Below are 12,928 nucleotides of genomic sequence, written 5' to 3' on the forward strand. Positions count from 1 at the left end.
GATTGACATTCTGTTCAGCTATTGGATCATTTTGCTCATCTGTGGGAACAGCTGGATTGGGAACAGTCTGCTGGTCCTGTTGTACTGGCAGTTCCTGGATTTGATCAGTTTCTTCTGCCTCTTCTTGTATTGACTGTTCACTTGCTGTTCCTTGATCTTGCACTTTGATTCCTTCATCATCATCTTCCAAATTTGCAAGACCTATTTTAATATTACTTGTTTCCTGTTCACTTGTTAAAAAGTTAGTTTCATCAAAGATTATGTGAACAGACTCCTCTACACACATTGTTCTCTTATTATAAACTCTGTAAGCTTTGCTTTTTGATGAATAACCGAGAAATACTGCCTCATCACTTCTTTCATCAAATTTACCTATATTTCGTTTTCCATTTATGTGAACAAAACATTTACATCCAAACACACGAAAATAGGAGATATTTGGTTTAACACCTTTGAGTAATTCATAGGGTGTTTTAGAAGTGATTGGCCTTATTAGTACACGATTCAAAGTATAGCATGCAGTATTAACGGCTTCTGCCCAAAAGTTCCTAGGTAGACCACTAGCAATCAACATGGTCCTTGCCATTTCTTCTAAGGTCCTATTTTTCCTTTCTACCACTCCGTTTTGTTGTGGTGTTCTAGGTGCGGAAAAATTGTGATTTATACCATGTTCATTGCAATAATTCATGAAGTTTGAATTTTCAAATTCTTTCCCATGATCAGATCTTATGTGAACAATTTGATTATTGGTAGATTTTTGTGTTTTATTTGCAAAAGAAACAAACTCATCAAAAGCTTCATCTTTGCTTGCCAAAAATAAGGTCCAAGTGAATCTACTATAATCATCAACAACAACAAACACATACTTTTTGCCACTACGGCTTTGTGTTCTCATTGGTCCACATAAATCCATATGAATTAATTCTAATGGTCTAGTGGTAGTCACAACGTTCTTTGATTTAAAGGATGACCGCACTTGTTTTCCTTTAGCACAAGGATCACAAATTTCATTTTTGAGGAATTTTATTGCTGGTAATCCTCTTACTAGGTCTTTTGATCTTAAAGTGTTAATCAATGAATAACTAGCATGACCTAGACGCTTGTGCCAAAGAAGTGGGTCTTCTTCAATAACACTTAAACACGTTAGACTGTTTCTGGGAACAGTGTCCAGGTCCACCACATAGGTGTTCTCTTTTCTGATTCCCTCCAGCACAGGGTCTCCTGTACTGTTCCTAGAAATTATGCATTTTTCAGAAGTAAACTTAACAGAGTTACCTTTGTCGCAAAATTGAGAAATACTTAACAAATTGTGTCTTAAATTCTCGACTAAAAATACATTATCAATGGCATGGGAACTAGACCTTCCAACCTTTCCTTTGGCGATTATCTCACCCTTCATGTTGTCACCGAAGGTTACTGTTCCCCCATCATAGGCTTCAAGTGAGAGAAATTTAGATTTATCACCCGTCATATGCTTGGAACACCCACTGTCGAGATACCATGAGTTGTTCCCCCTCACTTGAACCTGCAAAGCAAATTAGTGGTTAGGTGCAGGAACCCATTCATCCTTGGGTTCCTTGTCGACAATACTTGAATCACATTTCTTAATCCATATTCGTTCGACATAATTTTTATTTGCTTTGGTATGCTGTTCCTTCTTTATACATTGATGTTTTAGGTGTCCAATTTTACCACAGAAGGAACATATTTTGCTACTAGGGAGATCTACATAGAACTTTTTCTTTTTATCATTCCTCATATAGCCTAGACCTTCTTTACTTTTGGTTTTAGCATTTAGAATCCATTTGGGAATTTCATTGATTTTCCCTTTTCCTCTTAAGTTTATTTTATTTTTCAAATTTTCATTTTCAATTTCGTAGGATTCTAATTTTGATTTCAACCTTTGAAATTCAGTGCTAACCATGTGAGTAGATATATTGTTTGCATCTTTACTTAATCCTATCAATCTGTTATGATTCATTTCAATATTAAGAAAAATAAATTCCTGTTTCAATTTCTCAATTGTCTCTTTCAAAACAACATTCTGATCTAGCAAATTAAAAAATCTGTTTTGTACATCTACTCTAAATGAATTTAGATAGGATATATGATCCTTGTTTGAGTTGAGGTCTTTCTCGATTTGGAGACACTTGGTATTCTGTTTTTCTAATTTTTCATGTGTCTCCAAGAGCAACTTAATCAATTCATTCTTACTGAGTTTAGACAATTGTTTAGGGAGTGAGATAGAAGACATTACCTCTTTCTCTTTGGATTCTTCATGAGATGCCATGAGGCATAGGTTTGCTGTTTCCTCTTCCACTGGAGCTTCTGTCTCAGCCTCGCTCTCCGTATCTCCCCAAGCTGCTATCATTGCTTTTCTAAAATCAGTTTTGAAGTTTCCCTTCTTATATTGTCTTCCAACTTCTCTTGCTTTTCCCTTGCCCTTCTCATTTTTCCATTGAGGGCAATCCTTGATGAAGTGTTCAGTGCTCCCACACTTGTGGCATTCAAAGTTTGTCTTCAAGTTCGTTGTTCCCTTTTCTTTGTTATTCCTTTGATTACCATACCTTCTGTTCCTGAAGAATTTTTTGAATTTTCGAGCCAACAAAGCTGCTTCCTCTTCACCAGTTTCTGATTCATCGCTATTTTCTGCTGCCAGAGCCAGTCCTTTGTTTCGGGAACTGTCAGCTGTTCCCAAATGCAATTCATGGGTCATTAGAGAACCAGCCAGCTCTTCCAAATTGAACTTGGTGAAATCTTTGGACTCCTGGATGGCTGTAACCTTTGCTCTCCAGCGTTCGTCTTGAGGAAGACTCCTAAGTACTTTTCTAACTTGTTCATCAACGGGAATGATTCTACCAAGAGAGACTAACTCATTCGTAATGTTTGTGAACCTAGTGAACATTTCTTGAATGTTTTCCCTCGGTTCCATGACGAATCTTTCATATTTGGACATTAGCAAGTCAATCTTGGATCTCTTTACTTCACTAGTACCTTCATGGGTAACTTCTAGCAGGTCCCAAATCTGCTTAGCGGTTTTGCAACCCATAATACGATTGTGCTCATTTGGACCAAGCCCACAGTGAAGTAACTTGATAGCAAGAGCGTTCATTTCCATCTTTTGAAAATCTTCTTTTTCATATTCAGTGATTGGTTTTGGAACAGCTTCATTGTTGGAGTTGATGGTCGTCACCTCAAAGTCTCCAATTTCAATGACTCTCCAAACTTGATAGTTTTCGGCCTTTATGAAGATTTCCATTCTATTTTTCCAGTAAGTATAGAATTTCCCATCAAACATGGGTGGCCTTTGCGTAGAGTACCCTTCTTCCATGCGTTCGTTCATCTTCAACATCTTGACAGGGAACAGGATACTGCTCTCAGGGTTTCCTGATCAAATGAGGAACAGGGCTCTGATACCAATTGTAGGAATGCTAATAGATGATCGAATGCAACAAGAGGGGGGGGTGAATTGTTGTGTTGTAGATTTAAGATTTTTGCCTCTAATTTTTGCGGAATTAAAATAAGTATAGAACAAAAACTTAAACTTAAAAACGAAAAGAATAATAAAAGGAGACAAGGATTTTTACGTGGAAACCTTCTTGGCCTAATAAGAAGGAAAAACCACGACCCCCCGGGATTTCAAAATTCTCACTATGTTTAGGCAATTAGTTACAATTACACAAAACAATGTTTGCTTCACTTGAAGCTTTTCTATTCTCTAAATGCTTTACTCCAAGCTTCTCTACTTAGGCCTACTTCTCTACTCTTCTCTTTCTCTCCTTCTCTTTCTCTTCTCACGATTCTTTTTCTATTCCCTTAGACTTCCCATAAGTCTAATTACAACAAAACACTCAATTACCCTTTACAAGGCCATTCTCTACTAAGATTAAAATTAAGTAGTTGCTCAAGAAAAATATTATGAATTAATTGGCATTAAAAAACTTTGAATATTTTTCTCAATTAATCTCCCTTTGATGGACACTCTCAATCATGCCTTCTCATCTGAACCGTAATTTCCCTCTTTTATAAGGGGAACAACCATCAGTGCACTCAGCCCACGTTCTCCATGAGGTGCATTCATCCCACGACTCCCATAACTTACTTGCTCCCAAAGAAAGTGGGAAGTTAGTTAAAAGTAGAAGTGGAACATAACTGCTGTACGGTTGATATTACATGGGTTAAAGGAAGATCCTAAATTGTAGGAGACCAATTCAAAGTAGAGAACAAGTCTCTTGGATGTCCGAGTTTATAGGAGATAAACAAGGAATTGGTCTTCTCCAAGTTTTTAGGCGGATTAAAATAATTTTGCCAATTAATAAATAAATTTAATTAAGCAACTAATTAAATTTTAACCTTTTACATTAACTAAAAACAGAAAACATAATTTTCGTAACTTCCAGTCAATGTTTTCTTCAGACCTGTATCGTGGGGAACAGCACACTGTCTCCATCTACAACTTTCGTCAGAACTTCAACTCTAGGAACAGTAAACTGTCTTCCAAAGCAATTGCCCAACTTCTTGGATATTTGAGATATGTACAGCTTCCACGAATCAAGTCATAGGCTTCATCAACGATTCACATTAAATCGGATATATACCTACAAAACAATCTCTAAAAATATGTTTGTTTATTTAAAGGTGAAGTCATCATCAAAACCTTAAGAGGCCAACAATCACTACCTGGACAATATTCATGTCGACATTGGGTATCAGGATTCTCGCTTCTCACCTAGATTCACACCTCAATAGGAATGTATTTGACTGTCTCAATATCTTGCCTCTTCTTGGATCTAGCTTTTGCAAGCTTAAAAATATACTTATCCTTCTCTTTTGTATCTAGCTTCTGATAGAGGTCCTTATATCATTTACTTTTTGCCTCTGCTACCGCCTTCATTGCCTCTCGCTTGGCTTCCTTATAGTTCTCTCTCTTACTTCTTACTCGGTCTATATCATTAGTGCATGCCATAGGCTCCTTATATCTTTTATTTTTATCCTTTATCTTCTTCTCCACCTTCTCATTCCACCACCATGACTCCTTATACACTTTTGTGTTACTCATTGACTTCCCCTAAGGTCTCTTCATCCGTAGTTTCCCACATATGATTTGCATCATCTAATTGTTTAGCATAACCCCATGAGTTAATCTTTTCTACCAATTTTGAGGTCACTTCCCCTTAAAACCTACCCCACATAATCCTTTGTTTGGCCTTTATCTTCTTCTCCCCCACTTTCTTTCTCGTTCTAAAAACCAGCACTAACAATCAGTGTTGGGTTGGCATCTATGTTCCCAACACGACCTTACAATCTAGGCACGAGGCCTGATCTCCCTTGCGTACTAAAAGGTGGCCAATTCGAGTTGTGTCTTCCACTCTTATACGTAATCAAATGCTCAGCCTTCTTTCTCAAGATAGAGTTAGCTATCACCAGATCCTGGGCCAAGGCAAACTCGAGTAGGTGTTGTCCGCTCTCATTCCTTACGCCAAAACCAAATCCCCCATGTACCAAATGAAAGCTCTTGGCTTCCTCCCCTATGTGTCCATTGAAGTCCCCGCCTAGGAACACTTTTCTCATTTTCTGGTATGGTCCTCATAATGTTGTCTAGGTTGTCCCAAAACTTGCGCTTCTCCTCTTCTAGCCCCATTTGGGACCCATATGCACTTATGAACGACATGACCTCCTCATCGGCTACTATTCTCACTTGCATATTGCATGATTTTCTCGTTATATCTCTTCACTTCTACCACATGTTTAAGGATCTTATTAGAAACTAAGATTCCAAACCTATTGCATCTTCAATCTAAACCCACATACCACAACGTATTTCCTTTGACACCAACCGCCTTATGTCCTTTCCAACTTGTCTCTTGGACACATTCCACATCTATCTTTTACTTAGTAATCTCATAAGCTAGCTCCAATAATTTGGCTTCTAGCGTATTTATGTTCCAACTCATAACTCGTAATAATTCTATCTTCAATGAAAAACATAAATAATAGTCAAAAAAGACAATTTTAAAAAAAATACAAATTTATAAGAAATAAACTTGAAAAACAAATATTTAAACAAGATGAAATCATATTTTAGATTTTGTCAGAGTTAAGAGTCAGAGCCAAAGTATATAAACAAATTTAGAATCGGACTTCTTTTACTTTGATTAGAATAGGATTAATTTTCTCGAATCAAGTTGGATTAGAGTGAAATTCAAACCAAGTTGTAATCATTACTATCTACTTAATGGTACAGCTTTAAAACTCCACGGGATAATGTTGTTAATGAGTAATTGTAGCTTAGAAGTAATTGATAACTGCCTATAGGTTGCATATGACAGATATCTCGTTAACTGTTGGCCAAGTTATTCGCTATGATAATGTCATAAATAATGTATTATATTTCTAGTTTTAAATGGGGGTTGATCCTTTTATTTTGGTTCTAGGATTAAGGAGAATCTCTAAAAGATAAGAAGTGAGTGGTACTGGGTATTTAATTACTTATACTATCAAGTGGTAACAATTTAAATTCTCTTATAAAGGTGAGACCTTCAACACCTAAGAAAATCTATAATTCTTAGATGAGTGACAATTTTTATACCAAACCTCTATATATAATATGGTGTAAAAATGCGTAATGCAATTTTATTTTTACACTATTTATACAATAGAATCAACACAAATTCTTGTGAGAGAGGGTCTTTTAGAGACTATTTTTAATTGGGCCGGCTTATTATATATGCTTAAAATATTGCAAGTAGATATTAAGAATAATATTAGTAAACATTTAAGATATTAAAAATAGATATTAAGGATACGGTAATTAGACATTAAGAATTATGTAAGTAGGCATTAAGAATACAGTAACTAAGTATTAATCTTTAATGGGTGTTAGACTTGAGATACGTCTCTCAAAGAGACGAACTTGAGATACGTCTCTCAAAGTCTCTCAAGTAGAAAATCAATGGCATAGCTCGTGAACAATTCACACCCAGAACAAAACATATCTTCTCATAGCTTTCCTCGTCTGGGTTGAAATTCAAGTTGTAACCGTGCCTGGCCTGGTCACTGATGCAAATAGGCTACATGCTAGTTTATGTTACTCGAACTCGTCATTTTGCTTCACGTACCCGTGTTCGATCCTTGATGCTCGGACATTATTATGGCACTTAGACACTTCATTTTAAGCGTAAAATTGAATATTTAGACGTATTTGACACTTGGACACGTACCAGTATCCAACATCAGTACCCGAGTTCAAGTAGCATAGAAGGGAGTAGTATATTGGTAACCGACTGACAATTGGAAAGACACAAAAAAAGCTTATCAAGTAAATGTTACATTACGTTACCCAATGTATTCCCATAAAAAGATGTATAAAATCCAGAGATTAGAGCATGGCAGCAAATCTTACTTCTAAACAAAAATTTTCTTCTTTCTCTGATGTACTAGTACTAAAGAAAAGATAATCAAAGCCAATTACTTCTTTTTTCTGTGTTGTCTCCACAAATTGACAATGTACTCTACTCCTTCCCCAAGTCTTGCTTTTCTGTCTTCTTTCATGTTCCAAAGCTCAGGTACTGGGTATCGACCACTAGGATTGTACTCGTTCAGCTCCATCATCACCTTGGCTACAGCCTGTGAAACCTCCTCACCTTGTTCACTCTTCAAACCTTTCAATCTTTCATCATCTTCATTTATCACCTCCTAAGTAAACAAAAAATCTATTTGATGCTTGTGGAAAATGATAACTAAAGGTTTTTTTAAAAAATGAAAGCAATAGTAAATTTAAATAAACCGTTTAAAGATTTTGATTATAAGTACCATCAACCAAGTTCACAGATTATTACCATTGAATGCAAAATGTTAAATAAAAGCAGTAGGAAAAACAGTAGACAACACATATACCTTGGATACACCATCCTCGGTGAGAACTTTGAAAGGTTGCCATTCAGGATCATCAATTAATCCTTTCCATAATGAAAACAACTCATTACTTTTGGTTCGTGCTTCTTCTTTCGAGTACTTGGTTTTGGCTATGCTATCAATCACTTTCTCATCTAGATACCCAACTAGTTTCACACCGAAGTTTGCACGATAAGCCTTCCTTTCTCTCAATCCCTGCAAGGAAAACATTGTATAAGAGCAGAATACAGTAATCTTCGCAATAGCACAAGCAGTGCTTTCAGAATTGGTGATGTTAAAAGAAATGAGGCTTACAGTTATCATTTCCTTGCGTGCTTCCTGTAATTCATCGTTGCATTTCCTCTCCTTAATTATCAAAGTCTGAGTGAGGGCCTCCAAGTCGTCCAATTCTTCTTCTTTTTCCTTCAGCTCTTCATTAATAGCTTCCATTCTCTTTTTTGTTTCATCATCCCTTCCCATATGTTCCATAACTTGAGAAGCTCCTTTTAGTTGTTCTATCTGCAGCTCCAGAGCTTGCCTCTGATCAATTTGCTTCTCCAGATCGATAATTTTCTTATGCAGTGCTTCCTTTTCCTTCTATAAATCACAATGGAGGAATAACATTCAAGAAAGTAAAAACACAGTAAAATTTCACCACAAGTAGATATAGTGATGAGATTACGACAAATATGAGTCAGATTAATAACCTCATGCTTCTCTACGAGTCCTAATACTTCCTGCTCTGATCGCTTCTGTTCCAGTGTTGCCAAGTCATTCTGGTATCATAGAAAACTTGATTCAATAACAGGCTAAATGTTTAGTAATTAATAACAAACAAAATTAGCACTACTTTTTTATGGTAAGCAGCAGCCCTAATGTCAAGACAACACATGCTAAATATTTAATAAATGGCAGCATTTCCAAAGCCTTGATTCCAAAATATAGGATCAACATGAATCTAAACACACCAACACATGAGATCCTGTATAAACGTCCACCTTTTCCATTTGTTCCTATAATGTTATACTGTACAAACAATAAATAAACAACAAAATTCATAATAAACAAGATAATTATGTCTTCAGGCTTTGAACTGTTCCCATTCTAAGCTTTGGTAACCGATAAATTTGTTTTTGGGCTTGTACACAACAACCACATAAGAGGATTTAGTTGCACACAAACCTGATGAGGTTTCATCCTAAAACAATTGTTATTAAGAGGGGTAACCTATCAAATATATATCTCTATAATTCTTTGATGAAGGATCACATGTGGGTTAATTTCCAACAGAAACATTAATTCTGAGTAAGTATCAACTTATAAGCCATGAAAAAAGACAAGAAAATGAGATGGCAATGGGGTGCCAAAATTGATATAAGAAATTATTATAACCAGCTTTTAACTCCCAAAACAAGTAACAAGTAAACCATACCAGTTTCCTCTGGCGTCGAAGCTTAACAAGTTTTTGGTCATAATCAGCTTCCCGTTCCTCCAACAATCTTTCATGTCTTTTCATCTCCTCCTTCCTAAATTTCAGCTTGTTCTTAAAGATTTCATGGTCACTCAATATCTTTTCCTTATCCTCAATTGTTCTTCTCCGCATCCTTTCCATCTCTATGCATGAAGTGCCATGAGTTCGCAACCAAACTTCACAAAAACTGACAGGAAAAAATGAATTGACATGGAAGCAAAAAGCATACTGATGTAAATATATATATATATACCTTTATTGTATGCCTCTGTCATTTTTTCTGTTTCCTTGACCACCTTTTCTATTGAAGCACATGTCTCTCTGAGCTTGCTCTGCATTTCTATGCATTGCTCACCCTTCACTTTAAGGGTCTGGCTGAGATTCGAAACAAGGCTTTTTTTCTTCCGATCCTCTTCATATGAAATGTCAGCCAATGATTTAACATCACCATTATCACGCAGATGCTTACCAATTATGCCATGAGAGTTATAGTCCTCCTCCGTTGCCATCCAACCAAAAATTTTATCTTTACGAGAAATTCGTGAGTTCCAATCTCGTTTACCACAATGATTTAACTCAAAATCCTTCTCAAATGATATTGCATTGTTGAATCCAAGAAAATCCTTGCTGAAATTCACAATGGCAAATCCTGAGTGCCCTTGAGGACCCCACAAAGGAATCACCTTAATCGGATTAAAACCTTTTTCAGCAAGCTCATCTCGCATCTTGGTTCCACTCTCCCCAACATATCTTCCATTTTTCAGTTCAACAGGGAGGTTCGCCAAAATTCCTTTCCATGGCCAGACAAAATTTTCACCATCATTGTGCTTAACCTGTAAAATGTTTTTTCTATACGATATAGCCCTAGTAGAGTGATGATCTTTTCTTGTCTGCAGCCTACTGTTGCTCACCACAACACATCTTTCACTTTTATGCTGAACCAGGAGCTTTCGAGAAGAAATAATCTCAGTAGGGTAATCATCGTTTCTCATCTGCAGCTTACGGTTGCTCTCCCCAACACATCTTTCACTTTTATGCTGAAGCGGGAGCTTTCCAGCAGAAATAACCTCAGTAAGGCAACCACCTTTTCCGCTATGCAGCTTACTGTTGCTCTCCCCAACGTATCTTTCACTTTTATGATTATCCAGGAGCTTATCCACATTGTCTTTCCCAGTAGATGCTGATGATAATCTTGGACTGTAATACTTGACCAAGAACTTCACTAGTGCTTCATGCTTCCCTTGTAGCTTAACACTAACTTTCTTAGAGCCTTTTCCTACATCTCTAGCATGTTCCAAAAGCTCATGGAGCAAATAATTGTGCTTTTTTATCGAATCACAGAATGGACACCTGAAGGTATTTCCTGATACCCTTACTCTTTTATATTTATCACGCTTCAGTCTTCTGTAGACTATGTCAACATATTCATCAATCTCTTTTTCACTTAAACCATCATTGGAGCCTTTCATTTTAGGATAAAAATGCCACCAGCGGAGCCTGATGGAAATGCTTTAGCTGCTACAAAAAAACAAATTAACGCGTATTGTACAGTGGCATCTTTCACCAATGATAATAACCGAATTCAACAAAAGCAGCATCAACTATCTACTTAAACCATAAATGCTGTTCAAGGGAAGCATACTGCAAAAAATCACATCATTAACCTCCCAAAAAAATTCAATGCCTCAAAATGACCAAATCCTTTGACATCAAACAGCATGTTTCCGCAAACAAATAAATCAGGATTATAAAACATTTCTTTAAGTCACCAAATTAATTCCCGCTCTAATTTTGCTAAAAGCAGGGTTCTTCAAGTCTAAAAAACTACAGCAGAATCGAGTCTCCAATATTTTTGTCACAAGTTTTCTACTGTCGACATGATACACGACCACCACTTAACTAACATCATAAGCAACAAATACAATTCCAATCTGAAAACATTAATATTAAAGTTTACATAGAACAAAACAAACCAAAACAGCAAGCCAACATACAACAGTGTCAAATAATTTCTGTAACAATCATTCCATAATAATGGCACAAGATCAAGCATTGAAATCATCTAACATGTCAACCCAGCAAGGGGGAGGGGGAGAAGAAGTTAGCATAAATTCAGACATCTACTCATATAGTTTCATCAAAATGTTAGAGTAACCATCGGCTCATAACATATCATGGCGCCTCATGACATCTTATATGCTCTAACATGAAATAGGCTCAACTTACAGCAGATAAATCACGCAATCAAGAGCCCTAACACAAAAGAACGTATTTCGTCCAATTCTTTACACATGCAACTCAATTTTAGGAATAGACTACATAGCAAATGGACAAATGAATTCATATAAATCATTGTTCAAATCATAATACTCAAATTCTTTAATCGGTGATAATATGTCGATTTATATAATCTATTCTCCTCGAATTTTGTGTCATGATATTGTGTTGCAAGTTAAAAATAGAAAGAATTGATTTATATTTTTTAGAACATCATATCATAAATAATGAAAACTTAGCGTACCTCTGCTTGGATAGTTTTGCTTGCTTGATTCTGCTGATGCCTTTAACCTAAAATGTAAAATAAAATTTGAAATGACTCATGAGATAAGTATAAAAATCGTACGAAAAAAAAACCCACAACAAAAATATAGTAAGAGGAAAACCCCAGAAAATAATTTAGAATAATTTAAGATTTATGAGATATGGAAAATATAGTAAAACTCAAGTTCAAGTAAAATGTGGAAATTTATAGTGATCAATGAAGGCAACAAAAATCAGAAACCCCAAAAAGTTGTTAAACAAAGTAAGAGGAAGTTAAAAATGCTAAAAATTCAAGGTATCCATGAAAATTGAAAGGAAGAAAAGCCTAAAAACCTCAACAAAATTCGTGAAGAAAATGAGTAAAAAAGTGAAGAACACTGAAAACTTACCACTGGCACTGATATAGTGATATTATACTGAAATTTAAGATGGAGAAAAACCCTAATCACTTTTGAAACAAAATAAGAACTTGTGTGAGAGAGAAAAATGAGGGATTTAGGGAGGATTTAACAGCTTAAAGAGGTGCAAGAAATGAAAATGAGGGGATTAATGATGAATTGATGATCATTAACGGCAGGAAACAGAACAAGTTTGAGCGGGAGGCAAAGAGATTCACTCGGAAAACTTAGCAAAAAAAAGGTATATGTTGGGGGTAGTAAGGTAAATTACTCGCAAGTACGAAAGGGACCCACTCCCGATACACACACCTTGTACATGTTGAGCCTTTCTCATGCTAATTCCAACGTAACGATAATAGAATACCCGCATTAATGTTGATGCGCATAAGAATTTGAATTAGTACACATAGCGATGAAAGTTCGATGTTTAGTTTGAATTAAAATATCTTCAAACCAAATTGCTTATTCGATCTGGTCCAGTACGGTGTTTGATTTTTCACCAAATTAGTTACAACCGTAAGTACATGAATGGAATGCTTGGCCGCCTGAGACAGTTATTGATATCGAATTTGATTTCACCCATGTGTTTATAGGCAAAAAGATAATCATTCTATAATTTGGATAT

At 36.0% G+C, this 12,928-nt stretch overlaps 1 protein-coding gene across 1 annotated transcript; it reads right to left on the reverse strand.

Moving 5' to 3' along the window:
• Nucleotides 1-6,635: 6,635 nt before the first annotated feature.
• Nucleotides 6,636-12,623, reverse strand: LOC130826828 (factor of DNA methylation 3-like). Its single transcript, XM_057692421.1, has 8 exons — nt 12,295-12,623; nt 11,886-11,932; nt 9,618-10,879; nt 9,326-9,507; nt 8,601-8,669; nt 8,209-8,490; nt 7,897-8,109; nt 6,636-7,695 (listed from the first exon to the last, which is right to left on the reverse strand). The coding sequence occupies exons 3-8, from the start codon at nt 10,831-10,833 to the stop codon at nt 7,468-7,470; spliced, it is 2,190 nt and encodes a 729-aa protein (XP_057548404.1). The 5' UTR covers nt 10,834-10,879; nt 11,886-11,932; nt 12,295-12,623; the 3' UTR covers nt 6,636-7,467.
• Nucleotides 12,624-12,928: the final 305 nt, after the last annotated feature.

The sequence above is a fragment of the Amaranthus tricolor genome, chromosome 11, assembly GCF_026212465.1.
Source record: "Amaranthus tricolor cultivar Red isolate AtriRed21 chromosome 11, ASM2621246v1, whole genome shotgun sequence".
In the NCBI taxonomy this organism is placed as follows: Eukaryota; Viridiplantae; Streptophyta; class Magnoliopsida; order Caryophyllales; family Amaranthaceae; genus Amaranthus; species Amaranthus tricolor.